The following is a 25,030-nucleotide window of genomic DNA, read 5'->3' on the forward strand; positions in this document are numbered from 1 at the left end:
TTTCATCGGCTGGCCAGGCTGCGGCTGCTTGCTTTGACATTGATCCCGATACTGAATGATGATTACAACTTGACTGCCACTGTGGTGTGTCTTTTGCCCATTGGCGTTGTACCTCTTGATGAATATGTAATCAGTATTTATGTCTTCAAGGAGGGAAAGGCGAAGGCCAATGATTGTTCGCAGGGCTGATTTTGGGGGGTCTAGAGGGCGGTGGCACGGCGAGTCGAACAACATCTGTCTTGGAATTCGGTGTTTGGCACTTAGATGGCGTTATATGTGCAAACAACCCTACGCGATTCACTTGTCTAGAGCTTCATAATAGCAATTCATCTGGGATCAAACCCCGTATTCTCATCTCGCGATTATGCGTATCCATCTGATTACATGTATATATGTATGTAAATACGCCTAGCACGTCTTCTCTCAACTCCCGCGTCGCTCGTTCTCTTTTCAACCCGACCGTCCTGTGTTCCCTCCGTATATGGACATGTATATGCATACCGGCCTTGTCTCGCATATGTACGTAGGCCTCGAACCAGATGATGAAATAATCAAAGTGCAAAGACGATAAACACTGAGATAGCCAGTGAAGCCCGGGACTCCAAAATAAATATTTAAGAACGGTCGTACCGGAACCCCGTGACACCGGGGGCGTTTCCTAGCCCCAAAAACCAAGGATGAAGCCAACAGCCAAAAAAAAAAAAAAAAAAGACAGATTTCGCCCTCCGTCGGACTTTTGCCGTAAAAAAAAGAGATGTTGGTAAAGGAAAGGGGGTGCCAATTTCCCCATGCAAAATGTGTCTGTATCGGGACTTCGTCACTGAGGTGACTTGGCGTGTGTGTGGCGGATGCTCTCCGCGGTTGGATGTTCTCGCTTTTCGTGTGTAGCGAAGCTCGATGGCAATGCTGAGCAAGCGATGGAAGCAATAGGATAAAGAAAATAGACGTAAATAAATAATGTAGAGAAGGAATTGTTGTATCGTGTAGAAACACTGGAATGGAAAAGTGTTTGACATTGTATGTATCGCGTAAGGAAGATCATCTTTCTCGAAGCAGGATGCTGTGGAGGAGTATATATTCGTTGGGTTGGCGTTTAACCCTCCTTAGGAGCGCCGTTGGAACCCTCTTTGTGCGCTGGATTTCGAGGCGGATGGGCATCGCCATTCATCTCCCTGGCAGGCTTTTCAGACTCGACATGATTCACCATTTTGATAGGTTCATCCAACTTCTTCTTTTTGGCCACGGTACCAACAGTCTCAGGCTCCTCTGGAATGGTAGCAAACTTCTTAAGTACCTGTTTGAGAGCGGGTCGTCGGATGGGCTTGGAGAGGAACTCGTCCATGCCAGAGTCGATGCACTCCTTGACATTGCTCTCCTCAGAGAATGCTGTGAGGGCGACAATGGGCGATGTGTAGCCCATCTCGCGGATTAGGCGGGTACTTTGGAGACCGTCGAGGTTGGGCATCTGGACGTCCATGAATATGACATCGAAGGACTGGTTCTTCTCCATGGTCGCCTTGACAAGGTCGTATGCCTCTTGGCCATCCTTGGCGATCGTGACGTCGTATATAGCCTCGAGCTTTAGCATCCTACTTACAACCTCGATGTTGGTCGAATTGTCGTCGGCAACGAGGACGCGAAGCTTGCCCTGGCTAGTCTTATTCGCCATGGCCCGGTCGATTGCCGCCATCTTCTGGTCCGCGCTCCTGGGCACAGGAGGATCCGCAGCGAAAAACGGTAAGCTCAAGCCGACCAGCCTAGGTTGCGGGTTGAGGGCATTGACAGTTTTGGTATCCGCAGCAGCTTTGGGGGTGCCGGAGTTGCGATGTGAGTCGGCGTCTGTGTTATCTACACTGACGGGTCGAGATTTTATACTGCTAGAGGCAGTGCTGGATGCCCTAGATACGGAATAAGAATGAATTCATGTGAGGGTCAAGGGGACACTTACCGGTCCTTGACATATTTGAGGGGGATTTGCATCGTGAATTTCGTGCCAACTCCAGGGGTACTCGTCAGCCCTATTGAGCCTCCCATCAGACCGGCGAGTTGATGGCAGATGCTCAATCCCAGCCCGGTTCCACCAAACTTCTTGCTGAGGCCCAAATCTCCTTGGACAAACGGCTCGAACACCTTCTGCTGCATGTGTTCTGCGATACCGGGGCCAGTGTCCTCGACTTCGAACTCAAAGATGTACGACTTGGCTCCTGGTGGCGGCGGAGTGGGTGACCTCTCGCGGATACGGATGTGTGCTGCTGCTTTGGGATCCATCGGGTTGATGGAGAGGGCGGTGCCAGTGCCGTTGAAGCGGGTGCCATTTCCAACAGGTCCCGAGCTGCTCGAGTGTGTTGGGCTGGCTCCTCCACGGTCTCGATTGCGGGTGCGGCCTGTACGAGAGTTGTTCCGGGAATTCTTTGATAGAGAGGATGTGCGGCTCTCGTCCTCATTCGGCGTCTCCATCTCGCCCAAACACTTGATGCGAACCTCGACCCTTCCGTTCGGGGGCGTGAACTTCAGGCTGTTGCTGACAAGGTTGATGATGACTTGCAGGATGCGGTGCTGGTCGCCCCAGAGGCACATATCCTTGAGACGACCTGTTCCGTGCGGACCTAAGGCTGGAAGCCTCGTCTCAACTCCGGACCGGTCTGGACTCGTGGCAAGTTCGACGCTGTCTGAGCTCATAAACTGGACCGAGAAGTTAATCTTTCCTTCTCGCACCTGCTTGTCAAAGATGGTCAGAATCTGAGACCGAATGTCAGCTAGTCGGAACTCTTTTAGTTCGAGACTGAGTTGGTTGCCAATCTGATTTTTAGAGAAGCTCAACAGATCCTCCAAAAGATGCAGCAGCAAGTCTCCTGACTTGTACAGCGTCTTCAAAGATTGCTTGATCCTCGTCATATCAGTGTCTTCCATACACACGGCACACATGCCAAGGATACCGTTGAGTGGTGTCTTCAGCTCGTGTGAGATGTTTGCAATGAAAAGAGTTTTGCTCTCGTTTGCAGCTTCGGCAGCTTTCTTGCTCTCCTCCAACTCCCTCGTTCGCTCCGCCACCTTTACCTCCAACGACATGTACTGTTTTACCAACTCGTCGCTCATGTCGTTGAATGTTCCCGTAAGCTCGGTCAATTCATCGGTAATGTAGTGCTTTCGGTCGTCGACTTTTCCGGGAATCTTGAACATGCGGCGGGCAGCGTCGTAACCTGATGCTGGCTTCTTGGGTTTCCCCTTGGCCCACCGAACCATGGTGCCAATGACACCCCTTTTGGATTTTTGGGAAATGCCTCCAGAACTTGGCAGCTCCTCGAGGTCAGAGTCAATAAAAGACTCCTCGTATCCGGGCGGGTTAACTGTCTTCTCGGTGGCAGCCTTGAGTTTGCTAATTGGCATGACGCTAAGATGAGCGCAAGGAACAATCAACAACATGATGAAGCCGACGGTCCCAAACACGGTACCAAGGAGTATATTTCGGAGGGTGTCGATGGGTTCGTAGGCCTCCCGCCTGGCCTTCTCGACAAGGACTGTCCAGTTAACGAGGGGTGTTTGGGTGCGGGCGAAGCCAACAGCTACGCGGACGTTCTCTTCATTGCGCGTGTTGAGCAGAGAGCTAGCGTTATTCACGGCATTGTAATGATTAGTAAAAGAGTCCAAGGCCGCAGGATACTTCTTAACAGGGAAGGCCTTGTTGTCACGCTGGCTCGAGAACTGGTACTCCTTGTGGCGATCTTCGTGGGAGGAGGGTGTTTCCGGGGGAAGGAGGAACTTGACCAAAACGTTGGCAAAGGTTTCTCGGTCTGGGGTGTAGGTGGCGTTGCTGGCCGGGTTGGTCGAGTTGAACCGATTATAGGGTTCGTCAGGACCAATAACGAGGACGGAACCGGATTTTCCCAATCCTTCGCGGGATTCCTGGATTTGGGTGAGCGAGGACAGGGCGACAACGGTCATGTAGCCCAGGATAAACCTGTCTTTGTTGTCTCTAACCGGCACGGTGATGGACAGGAGTGCAGTCGTCGCGTTCAAAACGAGGGGCCCGAGCAGGAGACCGCCGTCGCGATAAATGCGGACACCCGGGAATGCCTCAGCGGCGAAGGCAGTGGTGTTCACCCGGATGGGGTTCGCGTGTCCGAGATCGATGTAGGTAATGTTGGGATAGAGTGATGGAGGGTAGCCCATGCCATCGTCGCCAAGTCGGACTGGTTCGCCAGATGAGTTCGTGTAAGGTAGGATAATGTCAGGAACGCTGCTGGCGGTAACATTGAAGAAGCCGCCATCAGATGCGCCAGTCTTGTTCCTCGAATAGAGCCTGACCTGCATCAGGCCTGTGTCGGCGCTTACGGCCAGAGCGCTCTCAATGTCCTCGGTGGCATCCGCCCAGTTGCCCTGGCCGGTGTCGTAATAGTTTGTGAGGGCATCCTGGAGGAGGATGCGTGAGGTGATGGTGTAGCAACTGGTCTGAACGAGGTCGAGCTCGGCGGAGATGCGTGAGGCCTTGAGGGAGGCCGTGAGCATCAAGCCATCGCGCTCGACATTGATGACGAATCGGTTGACATAGATCCAGGTCGGGATGGAGACAACGGCAAGGGCGACGAGGACGGCGAAGAGGACGAGGACGGCGAGCTGCTCGCGGATGGCGATCCTCATGGTAGGCAGCTTAGAACGTAAGGACTGAGGGTCGAGTGCGGCGACACGGCATCGTTGGCTCGTCGGAGGATTGGGCGATGGGACGGTCGATGGGTGGGTTAGGGAATGGAAGGGAATCGGAGGATTCGGGAGGAGAGTTGAGGCTCAAATCGACGATGGAGAATTTGGGATCGACGATGGAAAACCCACTCAGGCGGCGGCCGTGTCGACTGGGAGAGGAAGGCGGCGGGCCTGTGTCCCGTAGCTGTTGCGTCGCGTCTCGCAGTATCGAGCGGATACCGATGGGTTGAACGACGAGGGCTGGACGCTGGTACCGGTGTTTTGGGACTCTGATGGAGGGACGCGGGATCGGCGATCAGCAGAAAGCGCGCCAGCAGGGAGTGTGACGGAGAGCGCCTCGTGGGCGGTGGCCCAGCTGGAAGATGCCGGGGGGATCGACGGTCCAGTCGACAGGCCGGGCGTGGTGGAGAGAAAAAAAAATACTTGGGAAAATGGGGAATGGGTAATAGGGAATGGGGAATGAGGAAACGGGGGGTCCGGAAACGGGGAATGGACGAAAAAGAGAGCGGGAGGGGGGTGTTGGTTGTCGTTGTGGCCGTGGTGGTGAGCCAAGTAGGTACTCGATGCAACGGGGAAGCCGGAGGATTTGCGCAAACGAAGCGTATTGTCGATCCACGCCGAGTCGGGCTGGCGCGGCGTGGGACCCGAGCCGTGACAGCGAAAGCTTAACGCACACTCGAGAAATAAATGGACCGAGAGAGCTGCACGGAATTGTCTACTTGCTCCATCCAAGATGCGTTTGATTGTTTCGTTCCGAGGAGCTGGTAAGGGCGATGTGAATGCGATTTTCCGTCCAGTCTGGCGGTAGCGGTGCTTCGCCAAGTGGGAGCATGCAGACAATTGGCGCTGTGCCGCGGGTGCTAAGGTGACAATGGCAGTGGGATACGGCCAGAGTGGGACGGACTCGCGTCGTCAATGCTGATGGCCCTGGAGAGGAGATGAACCTGCCGTACTGGATCTACCCCTTGTACCGTTCAGGTATGGGGCAAATTACCTTAGTTTTTAGCTCACCTCGCTTTCGTTATGGCGAAACGCGGATTCCAATACGATCCAAAACCTCCTTCAACACGAATCGCGAATCGCTACCGACCACGGGACACTTCCGGAGATGCTGCCATCTCCCCGGGCTGCCGTCCTCGCCTGCATCGCCCTCGCCTCGCTACCAAATAGACAATGATGGTCGGAGAGACGGTCGAAAACAGCCGTCGAGTCTTGGTCGAATTTGAGGAGAAACATCCACAGGGCTGTCTTGGCATCCCAGCTAGCGGCCAATCCACCCAGTCCACCCAATGCGAGGCCCCATTCAGCGTTGCTGAGTGGGCTCCTCGCAGCGGATTGCGCAGCTTATCCTGCACGCCAGAACGACGATTGGCATTATGGACCACCATTGGCATCATGGAACCATTGACACCATCGACAATTGACGCTATCGAGTGCGTGGCGCTCCCGCTCGGAGATGGGCAACTTTTTCGCCCATCCGCCCCCCGGGACCACCCCAGGACACAAGTTCCAGGTGGTCCAGGGGCCAAGTTTAGGGCACTTCACGTCGCCTATAGGCCCTTCTAGGCCCTGCACCAGTCCCGATGCGACATCAGACCGTGGGCGGGGCCGGCGCAAAACGCCCGGCCAAGACGGGATTCAGCTGCCTTGGTGCATTTCTCGACATGCATTTCCCATGTGCTTAACATCCCAGATAAAGCGCCGTCTGAACCTATAGTATACCCTATATACAGATGGCTGGCGTGTGCGATTTCGATCTTGGCGATTCAAGTTGTCTAGGTCGGTATGATTGGACAGTTGCAAGAGTCCATCCTGATCCTCCAAAGACGCTCGACAGTTCTTCCCCCGGCGATGTGATACATCCTCCCGCGTTGACGGCCAAAGATCAACATGAACAAGCCAAGCCCAAGACGACAATCTGCTGCAAGGTGACAAGATAGGCACCGTCAAAAGCAATGCACGCTGCACTGCACTGCATCAGTCCAAGTCCAATCCAACCCATCCCATGCAATGACAGACAAGTCTGCAGGCGCACAAGGCAGGCGAGACAGCAAAAGGAATGAAGAGACGAAAGAAAAGAGACTAAAATGCGGAAATCGCCTCACTTACACTTTCCGAAGAAATGGCCGTCGACCGAGCTGCGACATAGACGAAGTATAGTACACGATCAGATCATCCCAGAAGTCTAATTGTCTCTGGATCACCAACCCATCCATCCTGCCCCTTGCAGAAATACACACATGAGCACATCATCACAACATCAACATTCGCCCGCTGATTCCAACCCGCTCCCTAGCGCCCTTCGAGCAAGCCTCCTCAAGCTCGGTTATCATAGTGTAGGTACTTACCTACGTACCTGGGTAGGTTGGGAGGGAGGAGCTGTTTGGTGGTCTCAAGCTCAGACGACGAGGCTCGGCCAATTGGCAATGTCCAGGCTCGTCACACTGTCTTACAACCTGTCACTTCATGGCTTGGTCTAGCAATCTAGCTGCATACTATGCTCACTTGTCAGTTCCTCTTCTGCAGTCGATATATTACTCCAGGTCTAGGACCACCGTGGTTGGCCAGACTTGACAGCACGATCTGCGGGTGAGTCCTATACACATACTCGCACATTGCTGCTTTCTTGTATTCACCCCATTAATCCTCCTCTAATGGAATACCTGCAAGGATTGAGTCCCCGTGTCCTATCAGTATCGCTCCATGACCCATTGACTGCGGATCTCGTCCGTTGCCATCGACTCAAGCATCTTCGTCTCAGCCATCTTGACAGCCACATAGCGCCCTACGAGGTCTCGCCCCAGCAGCTCGCACATTTCACCGTCATCCTGAAGCGCCTTGAGCGCCTCGCCAATGCTCCTGGGCAACCTCGTTTGCACGTTGAGCCGAACCCGATCATCGGCCGACAGCGTCGCTGGGTCATCCTCGCAGTCCACCCATACCAGCTTCTCCTGTCTCGCGACGCCCTCGATACCTGCCAGAAACACCGCTGACAACGCCAGGTATGGGTTGGCCATGCCGTCCATGCACTTCATCTCCCAGTGGCTCCCCTCAATCTTCCGCAGTGGCGTCTCGCGGTTCTGCGTGCCCCATGCAACCCAGGTTCCTCCGGCCCAGCACCCGTCCTGCACACGTTCGTAACTGGCCGAGCTGCTGTACGTGAAAGCCGCAACAGCTCGGAGATGCTTGAGGATCCCTGCGTAAAACGGCTCGTAGACATCCTTGTCAGACCCGTTTGGCGTCGAGATGGACATGTGGACGTGAGCCGCCGTGCCACATGCCATTGCGAATGGCTTCGGATGGAGGGTCATCTTGAATCCCTTCGCCGTAGCGTAGTTGCTGAGGACGTCCCTTGCGTATAGCAGTGTATCCACGGCCTCTAGGGCTGGTGCCTTGGGGAGAATCACTTCATACTGCCCGTCTGCGCTCTCCGGATGCATCATGTCAATGTAGACGCCGGCCGCATCGAGTTGTTCTATCGCGTCTTCAAGAACTGCGGCTGCCCCCTCATGTTCCATTGCCCTCCCGGTGGACCATGCATGTCCATCTCCATCCAATGACTTGTACTTATCCCCGACCTCCATGCGCCGCATCAAGACCAGCTCAACCTCAAACCCGAGGATGAATGCCAATCCATTCCGGGCTGCCTTTTCCAACGTTCTTTTGAGGAGGGTTCGTGGACATATCGACACGGCAGAGCCATCTTTCTCCTTAAAGTCCCCATTCGCGGTGACATGTCCCTTTCGCGGGCCAGGACGAAGCGTCCCTAGGTCGGGGTGCAGTCTGTACTCTCCAGCCGACGAAACACCAGGCGCGGGCACATCATTCTGGAGCAAGCCGAGACTGGCCTTGGCCACTCCAAAGGAGAACTCCTCGCCACTGCGCAGCATCGACCAGACCCGCCGGATCGGAATGGCTCTCATCCGCGGCATTGCCGTCATATCGTTCCAGTAAACTCGCAAGAAGCGAGGCTGCTCGTTGTCTTTGAGGAACTTGGTCAAGGCCTGGAGGTTTCCAGATCCAGAAACCACGGCATCAGTCCCAGCCTTGGGGATCAGAGGTCGCAAGTCCAAGCCAAGCTTATAGAGCTTGTTAGAGTTGTTGAAGAAAATATCCTCAACCAAGTGAGCTCCCTGCGTCCATGTCAAGTCCCCCTTGTGCACATAGTCGGAGAGAACGCTGTGAAGGACCTCTCGCACCTGTTCCACCGCCAGAAGATATGTCTCGGGGAACCAGTGCCCATCGGTACTCCAGAGGATCTTGGAATATGGACAGAGTTCCAATACCTGCCGAATCACCGCATCCTGACCATCCCGGCTGACTGCGGGAAAGACTTCGCCAATGTCGGCATAGACATTGGCATAGACCGTTGCCAGGTAACCGGCCTCGCGCATGTAAGGGTAGCTGGCGTGTAAGAGAACAATAGGAACTGTCGAGTACTCTCGGATGAACTCCTGGAGGTGCGCGGGAGAGGACTTGGTGAGGGTTATCTCGTTGTCCCCAAGCCCAGTATGGAACTGGATGGGCTTTTTATGAGGACTTCGGCTGTCCCGAATCAACGTTGCCAGGTGGTGGACGAATAGCTCATTGAGGCCAGGGTGGTCCACCCTGGTGAACTTCTTCACAATGCCTGCCTCTCTCTGTTCAAAGATTCGGAAGAAGGCCTCGCTTGCGGCCCTTATATCCATCTTTCTGGGTATGTCTAGGCCGGTCCGGTAGCAGATGACCGACTTGAACCCAACCACCTCCGGGTCTTCGATGCTGTGCAGAATCGCTTTGTCGAAGCCCTCAATGACGGCTCTGAAGGCGTCGTTGGCATTCTTGAATTTGGAGCCTGTCTGGTCGATTATTTCCGCAGCGACATGCTCGATGCGGACAATGCGTTTGCTCGGGCTTCTCGTAAAGTTGTCAAAGTGGTTGTATCGCTCAACCTCTGCCGCGTTACTGAAGCCATCGTCCACAAGGATGCTTTCGATTCCAGAGAGACATCTTCTCACCCATGCATCGTAGTCTCCCGCCTGCTTTGACTCCAGAGCCGCGGAGACTGCCTCCCACGTGGCGTCACAGCCGAGGATAGCAGAAAGTTGCTTGACAGCTCGGATATGCGCCAAGCTAGTCTGGGTGGCATTGATGGCGTCGCCATGAGCCTCAGTCGAGATTGATAAGAGAGGGTACTTGGTGATGGAGCCTGAATTGAGGAGTGGATGAGCGTGGTGATCGATGATCGGGGTTGAATAGATGGTGCGACGAAGAGCTTCCTCTGTTTCGATCTTGATAAGCGTCATCTTGAGCCGCCTGAGATGAGAATTGAGTCGAGTTCAAACAATGACTCTACAACGGTCGGAGATAAAGCTCTGGCTGTCAAGACCTGGCTGAGTGGACGAGGTTACACCGCCAGCAGCAGCAACACCGAAGAAGTTCCTGTAATGCGACGCCCGTGTTTCACGAGGAGGGGATAATATTCATCAAATGAAAGTGTTGGCAAGATGGAAATCCGTATTTCCAAGCCAACGTCGCACACAGTCTGGCGGCTTTCGGTAGGTGAGGTCAGCGAGCGGCAGTAACTCGGTAGGTGCATGACAAACGCGGGAGAATTGTTGCATCATCGCTCGAGGGTTGTCCCTTATCACCCGGCCTCGGGTGAGACAAAAAACACCGCCCCAACAAGGAATACAGTGCCACTTCAACGAAAACAGCCAAAGAATTATGTACCATACATGCCCAGCGCTTGCTGTCTCGTCTATGGCTGTCACTGGTTGATCCAGGCCCCTAGGGTGGTAATTTCGGCGCCTTTCTTTTCTTTTCTTCTGAGACATGCTTGGGCCGCTTCTGCCGATCAATACTAGCACACACGGGACGCAGCCACGTCAACTTGCCGCCTTTCCAATTTGGATACAGACATTTAAGCGGTCTGGCCCTGTGGAGCAGCTGACACGGTACGGTTCGTCAGTTGTGGTAGCAGATGAGTTATGAGGCAACCGCTTACGGAGCTTGCTGGGACACGTAGAAGGTCCTGGTTTGCCGCATCTATGCCGCCTAAATCATGGCAATGACATTTAAAGACGACGACTACAAGCATCTTGCCGATATATGGTCATTATCAAGTACTTTGTAGATAGCCAGGCAGTCAGAGGATCAAAATCTCGGCCCGATTGAGGTAAACAATTCCCAAGTTAAAGTTGCGACTCTCCGTGTCCAAGTGGTGGTATAACGCCAAAGAGAGAAGCGTATTCCTTTGGGACTCTAAATATATTGTCATGTCTCATGTCCCTAGCTCCTCATGCTCTTCAGTTGCGGAACCGGAGCCCTCCACGTCGTCAGGCTAATCCCCAACGCAAAGACCATCCCCAGGCAGAACGGCAACGCCATCCACGTCCGAAGCCCAACGCCAAATAGAGTCCCCATGCTCAGCTCGAAAGCTAGGAACCCCATCACCTCTCCCACAGCCAACATGCCGAAAATACTCCCGGTTCTCTCGCCTCTCAAAGAGCTCACCAGCATTGCTCTGCAGAGCGTGGGTAAGCCCGACCCCAGTGCCGAAATGGTGAGACCCGCGATGATTAATGTTTCGTTGGTGATCATCATCAGGCACAGAGATCCGGCAACAAATAGCAGGGCGCTGCCGCGGGCGAGCACATGATCAAGGCGATGTGACTTGCCGCTGGCGAACTTGTTGCAGAGAACGGTGATCCCGGGAAGTACTAGACACAGCGTGATGAGGGTAATTAAACTCCTCAGAGATATCAGAATCGCAGAATGGCGAAGGGACCAGTCAAACTGGATCGGCATCAGGCGTAAAAGGAGATCCGACTGTATGGTTGCGAGCGGTATTGTCAACGCCGCCCCAGGGATATACCATATAGTCGGTGCTGAGAAGACAAGTTTGAGGGTTTGTAGTGTAGAAGAGGTCGCTTTCGAACCCCCGGGGTTGAAAGGCCCTTTGTCCAGTTTAGGGGGCAATGTCTCTGGCGTGAAAATGGCGAGGGTGAATCCTCCAGCAAACACAAGCCCCAGTGAGAGGAACAGCGGCGTCCATATCGAGGATGGTATGATTCTTCCTGCTATGACAGGACCCAGTAACTGTGCAGAGAGGATAGCGGCAACAACACATTGAAACCAATTTGCCCTGCATCGCGTAAATTCTTAGCTCGATGTTCCCACGGAAGACTCAACTCGAACTGACCTTTTGGCACCAGGCACCACATCTGAGAGGATAGTGAAGACCATGGCCTCCGCAACACTTCGGCCACCTCCGAGTAACAGAAGCACCCCGAGACCCCAGACTGCTCTGGAAGGTAGAGATTTCCACTGCCAGCAGACGTACATGACGTAGGCCTGCGAGAGACACATGCTGAGGATACTCATGGTGAGAACAGGGACGCGGCCGACCCTGTCTGCAAGGACGCCCAACGGGAATGAGACGAGCGCACCTGGTGACGAGTCAGATTCGGTCATTTCCGCTGCCCCAAAAGCCAAGCCACGGAGTTTTCTTTGTACTTGCCTCCAAGCGTAGCTGAAACCAGAATGCCCATGAAGATGACGTTGAGCTCCTGCTGCACAGCCTGCATGCGACAATCTTCTTCCGGGAGCAGCTCGTCAGTCGTCACATTGTAGTGGCGCTTGCAGACAATGTCCTGCATTAACTTGACGGACGGCAGGTCGCTCAAAGAGAGTCCAAGTTGGGTAACGAAGAGAGTGACGACGAGAAAGGGAAGCAGAAGTCCTCTGGGGACTGTCACTGACGGGAACCTCATCCTCCGGAGTGGTGAAGAGAGTGTACGAGAGATGAAGTGGTCAGCCAAAGCAGAAGTTGATTACTAGAAAATATGCACAGATGAATAAAAATCGTGCATCGTCTGCGGTTGAGGGCGCGCCAGCAGTGATTCACGCTATTGTGACAATGAAACAAACAACAAGGCAATCGGAGCCTGTCAGAGCGAACACAACTATGGCTGGCATCTTCCAATCAGGCGCTCCAAATTCCCCTCACCGGCTCAGCGCAATCTCCTCCATTTCGACTTTTAGAAGCGAAAAGTCCAGCGATTGTTTTGCCAAGCCTTCGCTAATCACTGATCCAAGAACACATGCCACCATCTAGGATGTTCTTCATAACCACTAAATACGCATCCTTGTACCACAGCGACGCCTCCAACGCCCAAATTCAGAGTCCCGGAGCTTTTAGCATCGTTGCTCCCATGTCGGCTGAGAATCCCTTGTCATTTCGTACGCAGAAGGGGCATAATTCGCCAAGAAATACGTTCTAGTGTTCTATTTGAAGATTCTGTCACTTCTCAATGTTTCTCCCTGAAAACGCCCCAGGGTCTAACCCCTGCTGCCACGCCTTTATAGCGTGGCCATTTCCTGAAACGTGGAAGTCTACGGCCTAGCAGGAGACTAGTTTGTTAAACAAAGAACAACCCTCCAGAGGCTTGACGAACAAGTTGAGGCGCACGATATCGCGGGCTCAACCCCTGGCTCTATGAAGTCATCGTGGAAATTTCCAGGCGTAATTTCAACCGCACGGACTGAATTCCGGTGAGGCTGTCAGGGAAATGATCTAGAATGGCAGTTGTCACCATGTCATCCAGTTTCAGGACTCATCCCCCAGCCTGTGCTAGACTGACTGTTCAAGGGACAGTGTTTTGGTGAACATGGCCAATATGAATCCCCTCTTCTGCTCATTTATTAAGGTCAGTGGCTCATGTCCTCTCTCTGTTCTCGCTGTATATACACGTCCTTCCCATCCAGCAATTGATCATCCACATAATTCCAACAACCCGTTCCAAAATATCGCACATTCCACAGCTTCTCCTCATCTCCAGTTCAATAAACAACATGTGCATCGGCGAGTCGGTCCAATGTCCAGAATGCCAGTATTTGCGAGACCAAATCCTCTCCTACTGTCCCATTGCCGAAATGACGGGGGTGTGTCCAACCGGTCCCAACTTTCAGGGAGTGAGGCAAGGCAACATGCCATGCGCCGTTTGTAGGGGAACTGAAAGCAAAGGTGTGATTGTGACCCATTTCCTGCGATGCCTTTAGCTAATAGATGTGGCCAAGGCTACAGAGGGGCCTGAATGGACGACTTGCGAGCTCAGCTCCTCGACTCGGATGAGAACATGGACCCAGTCAGTCTACGGGTTGGACTAAGCGAAGGAAGCCAGTCTTTCGGTCGCCTAGTCAGTCTTTTGAGATGAAAACGCTTTCCAGGCTGAAGGCATCATCAAATGTCCGAGCTTACACGAGTCACTTGGGACCGGGACCCAGGACCTGGATGCATACCAGAAGACGGTTGAACCGCCTATCACCAGTGATCAGTCCAGACATGTCATGCAGGAGGCGTTGATTGTGGGTTGTGTCGGGGAGACAAGTTAATGATTGTTGGATGAATGGGCCAGTGTCCGTGGCCACGTTGCCACTTACACGAGGGCGAAGGAAACGGTGCTGGAAGCGCACGTTCGCAGGTCGAACAATATTAATTGTAATTAGAGCCTCGAAACCAAGCTACTGACTCTGTAGCTCTTTATGAATGGTGTGCTTTTTGTTCGCAATCGCCCACCATTAACTGGGTTGCCAGCTGTTGCCGAATACAACTCCCCTCATCCCCTCCAATCCCAACATGTGAAGATGTAGCTTAGGCCAAACTCCGTGCACGAAATTACGCGTAGATGTTAGTGATGAGCATCATTTGGTATCTGATTGGGCATTGGGTTATTGTCGTGTTGTCAAACCGTAAATAGTGTGTTAGATGTTCAGTTTGTCATCCAGGTTCAAACATCAACCTCACTCTTGCAAGTGTACTCAAATAAGACAATACCCAGAAAAGAGGACTCGACGACTAGAGGCCACGAAGCAAAGCCATACGTTGAGAATCACATCGATTGCTTGTTGCCCAAGAAGAAAAGCTGAGAGCAAGGATTGAAGGATCAAAAGCAAAGAGCATGGTAAGCCTAGGGTGGGGGCCACGGCGAGCAAAGCTGTAATGTCGGCATCTGTTCAAGGCGCGGACCACAATACCAAAACACGTAGCAATTGCGTATGGATGTGGCCTGCAGGAAGTATGTGACCATTCATGCGCCAGGCCCGGAGGCCGATCAACACGTAGGGGTGATGCGCTGCCTCTCCAAAATCCTTCAGCCTTCTGTTATTGAAGGACTACTGTCCGTCACAATGGCTGTCTCCATCACTGCTACAAAAGACAGATGTTCTGAGACCTCCCTCCCTGACGCATATTTCTGTCCTTTGTTCCTTAGCAACAAGGATTACCGCTGCCCAACCTTTGTCTCGGGTGAACCGTCGGGCGGGACCGTGGAGAGTCATCCATGCGCTGGAATAGGCACGTTGAAATGGGGGCTTTGGTTGAGAACAGACGGAAGCTTGCATGGACAAACAAACCAGTAAAGTAAAGTTGGTGCTCAACAGACCGTGAGTCCTCCCACTTCGTCGTGACAATTCAAGGGTCCCAAGAGTTCCACGCACGTCAACTCAGTGTTGGCCACGGCGAGGCTGGGGCACCCTTGCCTCTGGATAAAGACCTTGCATCAGTCCCGCCAGTTAGTGTGGTGGCATCATCTCCACTAGCCCACCCGATTCAGAACAGTGACTGGCTGCGGGCAATTTACATGTGTCCACTGTTCTAGAAGTGGATATTGTACGTAGTGGTGTAGAAATGAGAAGCCGGAGGGGAAGCAAGTGGAGAGCTGAACGGCGATCGGGTGACGAAAGGGCGAAGATGATGTGCCAACTCACAGCCAACCAAACATCGCCGTTGTTCAGCTGCGGCGGTTGGCCCAGGTGAGACCTTCGGAATTAGCATCATAGTGTCTGAGACACAATCCTTCGATGAACACACCGTGTGTCGGCGCATCAAGCAGTTGTGCTGTACTCTGACCCGTCGGGACGGGGAGACATCACGTACAAGGAAGCGACTCCGTTATCCGGCACTGGGAAAATACCCGACCTGTGACCAGTCGTGCAGGATCGCAGATTAAGCAACCTGGCCATGGGCAATCTAAGCCGAATCACTTGCTCCTGTCGAAGGGACGGGCGCTGCATGAGAGTCAATTAAGCGGCATCGCCGATCTGACTTTCGGTGGCCGCCACCCAAGATCTAGAGGAAGAACCCTTGGGTGTGGAGGAAGACCTGGAGGAGGCGAGGTGTCAGCCCACGAGGACTGGTGCAACCTGACGATATATGCCTATCCCGACTGGACGGGACGGGAGTCATCATTGCCTTGGAGATGGCTGTGTTACGGCCCAGACTAAACTGCGGCCAACCAATCTCCGGTTCCGTCCTCCACTTCGCTGCGGATCATCTCGGTCCATCACCTCTGGGCCGTCATGGCAGCGCCACCAGTGCAGACGGTCGTGGTGGTTGAGACACCAATGGCGGACAAAGATTATGCAGGTACGATGTCTGTAGGTTAGATAGCAACCTGCATATGTTGGATGGGAATAATTCCTGTATCGCTCGCCGCCATCGAGATAGCGGAGCCACTGTAGTCGACGAGCACTATCATGGTGGTTCGGCCGAGCCCCTGACGGATTGCTTGGGTAAGGTGCTGGGCAACTAGGCCATGTTTGGTAACTTACGTGCAGGCAGCACAACCCTCCCAAGGAACATTGAGCGACGATTTACCCATAGCACTGTGCCGCAGAAGTGCCGTTGTTGCGTGTGGGATTCGCCTCCATTCCATTATGCAGACAACCGGGCGGCTCATTCTTGCGCTCTCATGGCCACCGGGCAACGACCGACGTACAACCCGAGGTAGCAAGCCCAACAAGTGCCCACAAGCGTCCGCAACGCAAGAGGCCGGACTGCGTGCCCGACTGCTCATATCCGCTTCCTCCTCCCGTCCGCACCTGGCACTTCTGGCCTAGCGGAGCTTGTCCCCCCGTCTGCCTTTCAGGTGGGCCGTGGCTAGCATTCCATTTCCATTGCTTCCGCGTGGCTTGTGGAGTAGATCACGGACTGGGCTCCGGGGCTGGAAGGAGAGTTCTGCCACGCCGCGGGTGGTCTTGGCTCGCCGATGCGAGAACTGGCGAGCGCGGCGCTCGACGGCGTTAGTCTGTGCGAGGCTTCAATCAAACAACCGACCAACCAAGCGGTCAGTCGACTCAGCCCAGGCGCTCGTGGCACACATGCTCGATACATGGGATGTACAAGCGGACCAGTGCTCAGGGCGTGTGGTGCTATGTACAATGTTGAAAGAAAGGAGGGGATGCAGATGAATCCTGCCGCGGCCGTGGCCGTCCGGGTGGGCCGTAGAGTTGACGAACCCCGGCCAGGGGAGCCCGCCCGTCCAGGATGTAACCGTACCGTGGGAACGGAGCATTGTTGGATTCATCTACTCCGTACCGTCTCAGCACGATGGGGTCGCTTAGAGAAGTAGCTGGGATTAGACCCTAAGAAGATGGAATGGCATGTTTGTAGATGGAGAAGAAGAATCCAGAAGAAGCAAAAAAAGCTAGCATGAAGGAAAGGAAAAGCTGCCTAAAAGCCTCGTTTGGTCCGTGTACGCCTGTCAAAAATCGCCTGACAGTCCGAGAAAAGGCGACGGTCGGTGCGAAGAAGCTAGAAATGGGTGGACGAACGGATGAAGCCTCCTGCACGGATCTTGAAGAAACCAGAGGTGAACTGTGTGGGGCAGGCGAAGCCACACTGTACGAATATGCATATGCTCTAAACACCACAAGCGTCGGTCCTCAATGGCGAGACTATTCAGACGGTGCAGCACACACCGGCGAGCCAAAACGACCGGGGCGACCCGCGCTTTGATCTGCCATTCAGGTGGTGCAACCGGTAGAGACAATAGCGGCGATAGTGTCGACGCCGCATTGGCAAACATCAATAGCTGAACTGCATGGCACTGTGCGTTGCTGCACCCTAATGCGTACCTTACCTAGTACCTAGGCACCCGGCTGTAGGCACTACCGGCAGCCTGAGGTAAGAACTCGCTGGTTCCGACACGACGATCCCCACGCTGCAGCTGAATCGCATCGCAATCAACGCACAACACCGCCGAAACTCCTGATTCGAGTTGGCCCAGTCCACCCATCCCGGTTGCGAGCGAACCCTGTTGGAAACGACACTATCGGTAACTGCCCTGACTCGAGCCTGCAGCCCTTGTCCAGGAACGGAGACACAGGGAGACACAGCGGCCCCGCTCCTGGCACTGTGGCCCAGTTGCAGCTATCCTACCCTGGCCGCGGGACTGGAAACATCCCATTCATCCACCAGAGTGCATCGCGCTTCGATTATCCCCGTCAGGGACTAACCCTCTTCTGGGCCTCGTAGGGAGGGCCCGGTGCAATCCCACACCTTCCGTCGTCTCCTTGCCCACTGCAACCACACAGAGGATCCATTGACCAGCCAGCGGGAGCCCACGCCGACTCCACGACAGTGTGTGAACTAGAAGGTCCTTGAAGAGAGACAGACACCCACTACAGAAGCTCAGACACGGGGATCAAGGGGGCCACGGACGGACACAGACCAGACTACGGGCCACGAGTGGAGGAGATCCAATCCTAATCCCAATCCCACCAACTCCACCGTTCTCCGTTCTCTTGCCAGTCGACGACCTTACCAAACCCGACGAGCCAGGGGGCGAGCGAAACGAGGTCAACCGCCTGCTCCTCGAGGAGACCGCCGGCGAGCCGTCTTTCGCTTCACCCATTCTATTCTAACCTTTCATCTTCATCGTGTCCGCCCCTTGGTGTGCTTGTTTGCTTTTGCGGCGCGTCGACGAAATTCAGGCGGCGTTGCTTCTTTTCGCCGTCATTGTAATAGGTGCGTTCACAATTGTCTATCCCTCCCCAGTATCCCTCAACCCATCATTCCTGCATCCGCGCATCCGCCCGGGTGCTTTGTGCTTTGGTTTTGTGCTCTCTGGTGGCTGTCCAACGCACGCGCAATCACCAATACGGACGTACACAACGTACACGGACATACGCACGCCCAAGACGCACGTCGCAATCCTCTCCTACGAGGCAATACCGTGATTGGCACGCCCCAGAGATCTTGGTGACGTCTTGAGCTCGCGTGGTCCAGCATCTGCTGTGTCTCAATGGTCGCACCATCTGCGAGTCGTGGTTACGCATGAGCTTCGCTCCGTTCCCGGCATCCGTCCTGCTTCCGTACGCCAGACAGCCATCCAGTTATACAGCCATACACAGCCCTGAACAATGCGACCCTCATCTTGCCGTTTCAGCCTTCTTTCTGCTGGCATAGTCCACTAATAGCAACCAGCAACCACCCGTCCACCAAGCGACTTGCCGCGCAGCCACCGTGTACAGTGCCCTCGCCACCTCTTCGCCAACTCGCAGAGAAACCTCGACCCCCGAACCCGCGCCTGCGCTTGTCCGGGAACCCTCCGGCTCACTTCGTACAAGCCGACCAAAGAATTACTCGCCAGCGATCGCTCCCGTCGTACATTTCGCACTGGGAGACCTGCGGAGGTCTACCCGCATATAGAAGCCACCATGACAACCCCGATCCCCGAGGTGACCATGTCGCGACCTTCGTCCGGCATCGTTCCTCCCGCCCGCGGTATAAGGTCAAGGACACAGAGCATGTCCAGCGACAGACCTTCTACAATCGCCCTCAGCCTGATGTCGCCCCCTTTATCCGTGTCACCAGAGGCGGCCTTCATTGCCGCCTCCGCTGCCTCTCAGATTGTCACCAACGACCATGACAGCCATGCTGAGACCTGGTACGATCAGCATGGCATTGAGCCTGCCGGCGAAACTGCCTTGGTGTCGCAAGAGGCTCTCCTCCTTGTGAACAACTTCCTCGACCAGCTTCTTTTCAACTTCCTCTCTGTTGCCCGAGCCACGACACTTTCCGCCCTGCGACCAGCTGTCGCCGAGGTCCTCAAGCCCAAGCTCGCCAAGGACGCCGTAAACAACGCCGACGAGGAATTGCGAGAGTATCTCGGTGAGGGCGACGAAGATGATTACGTTCAACCTCAAGGTGGCGACCCGTCCCGCGACTGGGACCTCGAGCTGGTTTGGAAGCGCACTCGATTGCGATGTATGGTCTACTCGTCCCTGGGAGACATGGAGGAGGAAGACGAAGACTTGCACATGGAGCAAGAGAACTTGGAGATTGGCGCCGACGAGCAGATTTCAGCCGTCATCTCGCCTGCGGTCGCCATCTTTTTGACGTCTGTTCTGGAATACATGGGCGAGCTCACCCTCACTGTGGCCGGACAGGCTGCATACCACAGGTTGCGAACCAGGTTCCAGAAGGAAATCAACGAAGGGGCCAAGAATCCCACAGATATTGCTGATCGAATCGTCGTCGAAGACCAGGACATGGAGAGAGTTGCTCTCGACAGAACTCTGGGACGACTATGGAGAGGCTGGAAGAAGAGAATTCGCTCCCCAACCTTCGACATGAGTGGCCGACCCTTTTCAAGGTCGTCCATTGGTCATCTGAGGCATGACAGCAACCTTACCGAGCTGGGCCGAATTGCCACTCATAGCGATGAAGAAAACGATGCCAACAAGGACGAAAAGAAAACCGATCTCGCTGGGCTTGGGCCCGCAGAGATTGCCCTGCCCATGGGCGATAATGATGTGTATGAGATCGAAGTACCTGGTCTCGCAGCTTACAGCGATGACGAGGATGAAGAGGACGAAGAGGAAGATGAAACTACTAGCGGGCGCCGGCCAAAGAGCTTGTTGATTATCCCTTTCGGAGGTCCTGCTGGACTCCCAACTCCCATTTTGTCTCAGCCAAACACGCCCGACTTCGCGGGGCGTAAGAGATCCAACTCTCTTCCTACCCCCGGGGCCTCGCCATATCGTCCAGTCGTAAAGCGATCCAAGGAGACAGCACCAGCGGAGACTAGCGCAGTCATTGAAGAACAAACCACGAAGGAAGCTGCCAAGGACGACCAGGCGGTGGAAGAGACCAAGGTTGCTCAGGAAATCAAGCCAGTAGATGAGCCATCATCTAAAGCTTCAACGTCTAAGCGGCTGTCGAAAATCGTTACAGACCCATCAGCCGCTGCAGCCTTCCGCAACCGATCCCGGCGAGTATCTGGCGAAGGAGAAGAGGGAAAGGTAGCCTACGAGAAGGCTGAAATTCTTACCACGTCCAGGATATCAGTTTCCGGTAGCGCATCGCCTGCTCTCTCTGACTCCGGAGGCCCATTCACGCTGAAGAGATCCAACAGCGTTCATTCGGCTCGAATCATTGATGTTACAGGGCCTAAGAGTCCCAGCGGATCTCGCTCGCCATCCGTGGATACGACTGATCGGGCTCGCCCCGCCAGCATCAACATGTCTGCTCAAAGCAGCGTTTACTCTACTCCTGAAGAATCGCTCGTACCGAAGACCCTTGGTGCAGTGCCTCGCTCGGCGGTCGCGCCCCCTAAGAGTCGGTCCCCTGTTGATAGAATGAGGGGATCCATGCCCAGCGCTGCCACCATATCCGAGTCCGAAGAGGAGGCGGAGCACGATGTTCCTAAGGACCAGAACACAAAGAACACCTTCCAATCTTCTCCACTAACCCATTCCGTGCCGGAAAGCCTTCCCGTACAGCGCAGGAGGCCGCAGCCCCTTATTGGGCTCCCCCCTCAGCCTCAGCCGTCATCCCACCGGAAAACGTCCTCTGGAACTAAGGTGACGATTCTGCGGGCGCCAAGCGCGCCGTCCCCTCTGCCTGAAGATAGGCAGGCCGAGATCTCACGAAAGACTGGTGGCCAGGGTAACTGGCAAGGATCGCGTGATAAGGTCCCAACATCCCCGACTCACAGCATCGGAATGGTCTCTATTGAACGGTCGAAGACGAGGGACGACGAAGATGACGCTGGTGTGGGCTCGTCTGCTCCTCGTCCTATTCACACCTCTGGCTCTTCTGCTTCATCAGGCACGTCCCGCTTGAAGGCTGTTCGCACTTCCGAAGAGAACGCCTCGCGCTCTGAGAATGTTGCACGCAACTTTGAGGAGCTGATCCAGAGCAACCAGACTATTACTTACACGCTGACACCCGAGAACATGCGTGATATTGACGTGAGTGAATCCAAACCCCGCCCTTTCTGGTATATACTAATTAATCAATTTTAGCATAAGCGATCTCTGGATCAGACTCCTGTTGTTACGAAGGCATCTTGGAAGACCGATGACGCTCGAAGTCACAACCGATCTCGATCTTCATCGGCCGCTACCGAACTCAAGGTGCACCACCGGGCAACTGGTCTGAGCGATGACAAGTCTAAGACCGGCCTACACTCTCCTACCATGGCCTCTGCGAAGGCTGCACGCGGCTCCGGAGCTGCTCGAGAGGCGCGGGTTCCTAGCGAATCTACTGCAGATTTTGCGGAGTTCATCAAGTCAACAGGCCCCCCGGGACAAGGACAGACTCGACCTGCCCCCCTACGGAGCAATCCACCTGGCGCAACATCATCATCTGCCAACCCTGCCCTTGAAGCTCGCCGCGTCTCTTCCACCAGCAACCGTAATCGTTACATGCCCCGGGAAGCCTTGCCAGAGGGCAGCAGAACGGGCAACTCGGATTTGATTGATTTCATCCGACAAGGTCCTCCCGGTGCTTCCAACAACCGTATCCCGCGTACTGTTGCCCCCTTCCGAGACACTCTCGACTCGGATGAAATGTCAGGTGCCGTTGGCGGAAAAGCTGTGGATGCCACTATCCCAGACATCCGATATAGTCAAGCTTCGACACATGCAACCGACACGTCAATGCCTTCAATACACTCTTCAGTCAACTCCCATACTGCTCTCTTGAAGAACAAGGGCGGGTCTGGTCCTGCTAGCAAAATGTTCGACGACGAGGACATGATGCCCAAACGCAAGACCAGGCGTGTGAAGGATCCTTACGCAATCGACTTCAGTGATGAAGATGACGACGACGATTTTATCTCGACTCCCAAGCCCCCGGTTAAGAAGGAGGAGAGCCTAGCGGAGTTCTTGAAGAACTACGACCCGCCACCGGAGCCCGTCGCCCCCCCGATCTCACACAAGATGCCCAAGAAGAAGGCGAGCGCACCCAGCCTTATCGGCAGGTTCACGCGCAGCAGCAGCAACGCCCACAGTAGCAACGCGCCGCACTCGCCCGTCGTGGACTCGCGATCTCTGAGCAGCCGAAGCAGCGGCAAGGGTTATATCCCGATCCAGGTTAACATCCCCCCGGGCTACGACAAGTATGGACCTATTGACAAACCCGCTGCCCGGCCTTCGATGCCTCCTTCGGGCGGGTCCATGGGCCGTGTCCCGATGAAGAGGTTCGAGCCCCGAGAAGCTGTGTCAAATGTCAGCCGCACCTCTGACCTGGCGGCCTTCCTTCGTGACTCGGAGCCACCGCCAGAACCCGTTGCGCCACCTCCCCCCCGACAGGAGGAGGGGAGCAGCCTGTCCAAGATGTTCAGCAGGCGAAAGAAGTCTTCAATGGCTTAAAGAATCCATGTTTACGACCCGATCTACCACCTGCAGATGCTCAGCTGCCGCTTCGACGACGACTTATTCCGCTTACGAACTCATGTACCTAATCCTTAGTTTTCCAACTGCAGATACTTAGTCATGGCCTGGGGTCTAGCCAGAGCTCCCGGACCATGACCCATTTCCCTTTCATCTTATTCTCAGGCAGTCGTTTGGGCTGCCACCCGTTGTATTTCGATACCGCCGGCCCGGGTTGCCGATTTTCACTCACAAGGCTTTTGATGTCTACTTACGTTTGGTTTTTATTGGTTTGCGTCGTTTATTTTTGAATGGGATTCATTTTTGGCGGGTTTTGTGAAGACGGTGGATCTAGCGACTGCAATGTTGGTTGATTGCGGAGGAACAGTTAAAAGAAGATGCTTTTTACAACAAGATCTACAGCGCAACGCGTGAAGTTGCGCAAGGGTTGGCCGGTTGATAGAAAACCAGAGTGTATTTGATGATTGAATTGTTCGTATTGATGAGCCACTCCATTGCATTCATTGTCTTGCTTGTCTCGGTTTCTCCCACTGAGAGGTCTCCTTTGAGTTGATTCCGCCATGGATCTGGCAAAATACGACACCCCCCTGCCCCTGTAAGTTAACCCACGGCGAGAAGCGACCAAATGGGACGTCAACCCGAAGTCGCATTCCACAAGCCCTGTCCAAAGTACACAGCCTAGAGCTAAACGAATAACCATGCCTATATCAGTTGTTCAGCCCTGGGCGCCAGCCATTGATGCAGGTAAGCGGCGTATACTTGATCCAGGGCTTTCCTCGCTCGCGGGTCACGTAACGGAGTTAAGCCAAGCCAACTGGGCAGGTGGTTATCTGGCGAGGCAGAGGAGGGGAAGAATGTGCCTTTTAGAACGAGCATATGCGCTCTTCCACAATTCGACGACCTTGTCGTGGGCCATTCGGTTTGTGCATGAGCGCATTCTCGCACCATGTACTGTGAGCTTGTCGTTGCAATAGCCTACTTGGTTGCGCTCGCCGCCTCGACATCGACGCTTGGCCTCACGACTGGCCGTCTCGCGCGCGGCGACACTGCCAAACTCCGCTGGGCCGGCGTGTCGGAGGAACATTACCCGCTCAGTCTGCAGGCCCGGTTCTTCAACGAAACCGGCGACGGCGTCTTCTCCATCCGGAGCACCATCGCGAGTAAGTCCAAGTCTCCGATATGAGCAACCCGCTGGGGCAAGAGACACGCACACAATGCTGAATCATGGGTCCTAGATGGCTTGACGCGGGATCGGTTCGACTGGAAGGACGTGCCGGCGCCGCTAGACCACGTCCCTAATGCACGGTACGAACTGATACTCGTGCCAGAGGGAGAGAGCGGGCCGCGAGTAGGATACGAGGGTTTGTTTCGGGTCGTTGAAGAAGGAGACGGCTCCGATGAGACGGATGGCGGTTCACCCGGAGGAGACTCGCCGGGAGGGGACTCTGGGTCGGACTCAGAACACGATGGCGACGACAAGCACAACATCGCCATTGGAACGGGTGTGGGCTTGGGATTGGGCCTGCCGCTTGTAATAGGGGCAGCGTGGTGGTTCAGAAGGAGGAGAAAGGGCAGGATGGGAAGAAGGAAGAAAGGGGCAGAAGAATGATTTGAATATGTCACTGCAAGACGACTACTTCACCAAACAGAAAGCTAACATGAAAGGCATGAACCGACTACGATATCAAACAAGTCTTATGTCAAACCACGACATCACCATGAAATGCAAGTGCTAGTACAATAGTGCTTTGAATAAGCATATCTTTATCATAATGTACATCCTCGCCATCCATTCGTTCCGCGTTTTAGGGTATCAAATCAACATCGTCGCCTGCGAGTCCCCCCGTGGGCTTTCTAGCACTGCCGCACGACATTCTTTCGGGAATGC

At 54.5% G+C, this 25,030-nt stretch overlaps 6 protein-coding genes across 6 annotated transcripts; 3 read left to right on the forward strand and 3 right to left on the reverse strand.

The window, feature by feature from the left end:
- Positions 1-1,093: 1,093 nt before the first annotated feature.
- BGZ61DRAFT_493810 (uncharacterized protein) lies at positions 1,094-4,638 on the reverse strand (the record flags this gene model as incomplete). Its single annotated transcript, XM_046250697.1, has 2 exons — positions 1,094-1,898; positions 1,949-4,638. 2 exons carry the CDS (start codon positions 4,636-4,638, stop codon positions 1,094-1,096), a joined length of 3,495 nt encoding a protein of 1,164 aa, XP_046104885.1.
- A 2,645-nt stretch (positions 4,639-7,283) lies between these two features.
- BGZ61DRAFT_238476 (uncharacterized protein) lies at positions 7,284-10,073 on the reverse strand. Its single transcript, XM_046238308.1, has one exon. It carries the CDS (start codon positions 9,981-9,983, stop codon positions 7,389-7,391), a length of 2,595 nt encoding a protein of 864 aa, XP_046104886.1. The 5' UTR covers positions 9,984-10,073; the 3' UTR covers positions 7,284-7,388.
- An 802-nt stretch (positions 10,074-10,875) lies between these two features.
- On the reverse strand, positions 10,876-12,452 carry BGZ61DRAFT_577314 (major facilitator superfamily domain-containing protein; the record flags this gene model as incomplete). Its single annotated transcript, XM_046256244.1, has 3 exons — positions 10,876-11,824; positions 11,882-12,128; positions 12,200-12,452. 3 exons carry the CDS (start codon positions 12,450-12,452, stop codon positions 10,969-10,971), a joined length of 1,356 nt encoding a protein of 451 aa, XP_046104887.1. The 3' UTR covers positions 10,876-10,968.
- A 4,790-nt stretch (positions 12,453-17,242) lies between these two features.
- Positions 17,243-17,584, forward strand: BGZ61DRAFT_451461 (uncharacterized protein). Its single transcript, XM_046245831.1, has one exon. The coding sequence runs from the start codon at positions 17,279-17,281 to the stop codon at positions 17,474-17,476; it is 198 nt and encodes a 65-aa protein (XP_046104888.1). The 5' UTR covers positions 17,243-17,278; the 3' UTR covers positions 17,477-17,584.
- Positions 17,585-19,179: 1,595 nt separating this feature from the next.
- Positions 19,180-23,315, forward strand: BGZ61DRAFT_577322 (uncharacterized protein; the record flags this gene model as incomplete). The annotated part of the gene is made up of 2 exons (XM_046256245.1): positions 19,180-21,717; positions 21,772-23,315. 2 exons carry the CDS (start codon positions 19,180-19,182, stop codon positions 23,119-23,121), a joined length of 3,888 nt encoding a protein of 1,295 aa, XP_046104889.1. The 3' UTR covers positions 23,122-23,315.
- Positions 23,316-23,729: 414 nt separating this feature from the next.
- On the forward strand, positions 23,730-24,862 carry BGZ61DRAFT_451464 (uncharacterized protein). Its single transcript, XM_046245832.1, has 2 exons — positions 23,730-24,302; positions 24,378-24,862. Exons 1-2 carry the CDS (start codon positions 24,089-24,091, stop codon positions 24,749-24,751), a joined length of 588 nt encoding a protein of 195 aa, XP_046104890.1. The 5' UTR covers positions 23,730-24,088; the 3' UTR covers positions 24,752-24,862.
- The last annotated feature ends 168 nt before the right edge of the window (positions 24,863-25,030 follow it).

Source organism: Ilyonectria robusta (assembly GCF_021365365.1).
Source record: "Ilyonectria robusta strain PMI_751 chromosome Unknown BGZ61scaffold_9, whole genome shotgun sequence".
Classification (NCBI taxonomy): Eukaryota; Fungi; Ascomycota; class Sordariomycetes; order Hypocreales; family Nectriaceae; genus Ilyonectria; species Ilyonectria robusta.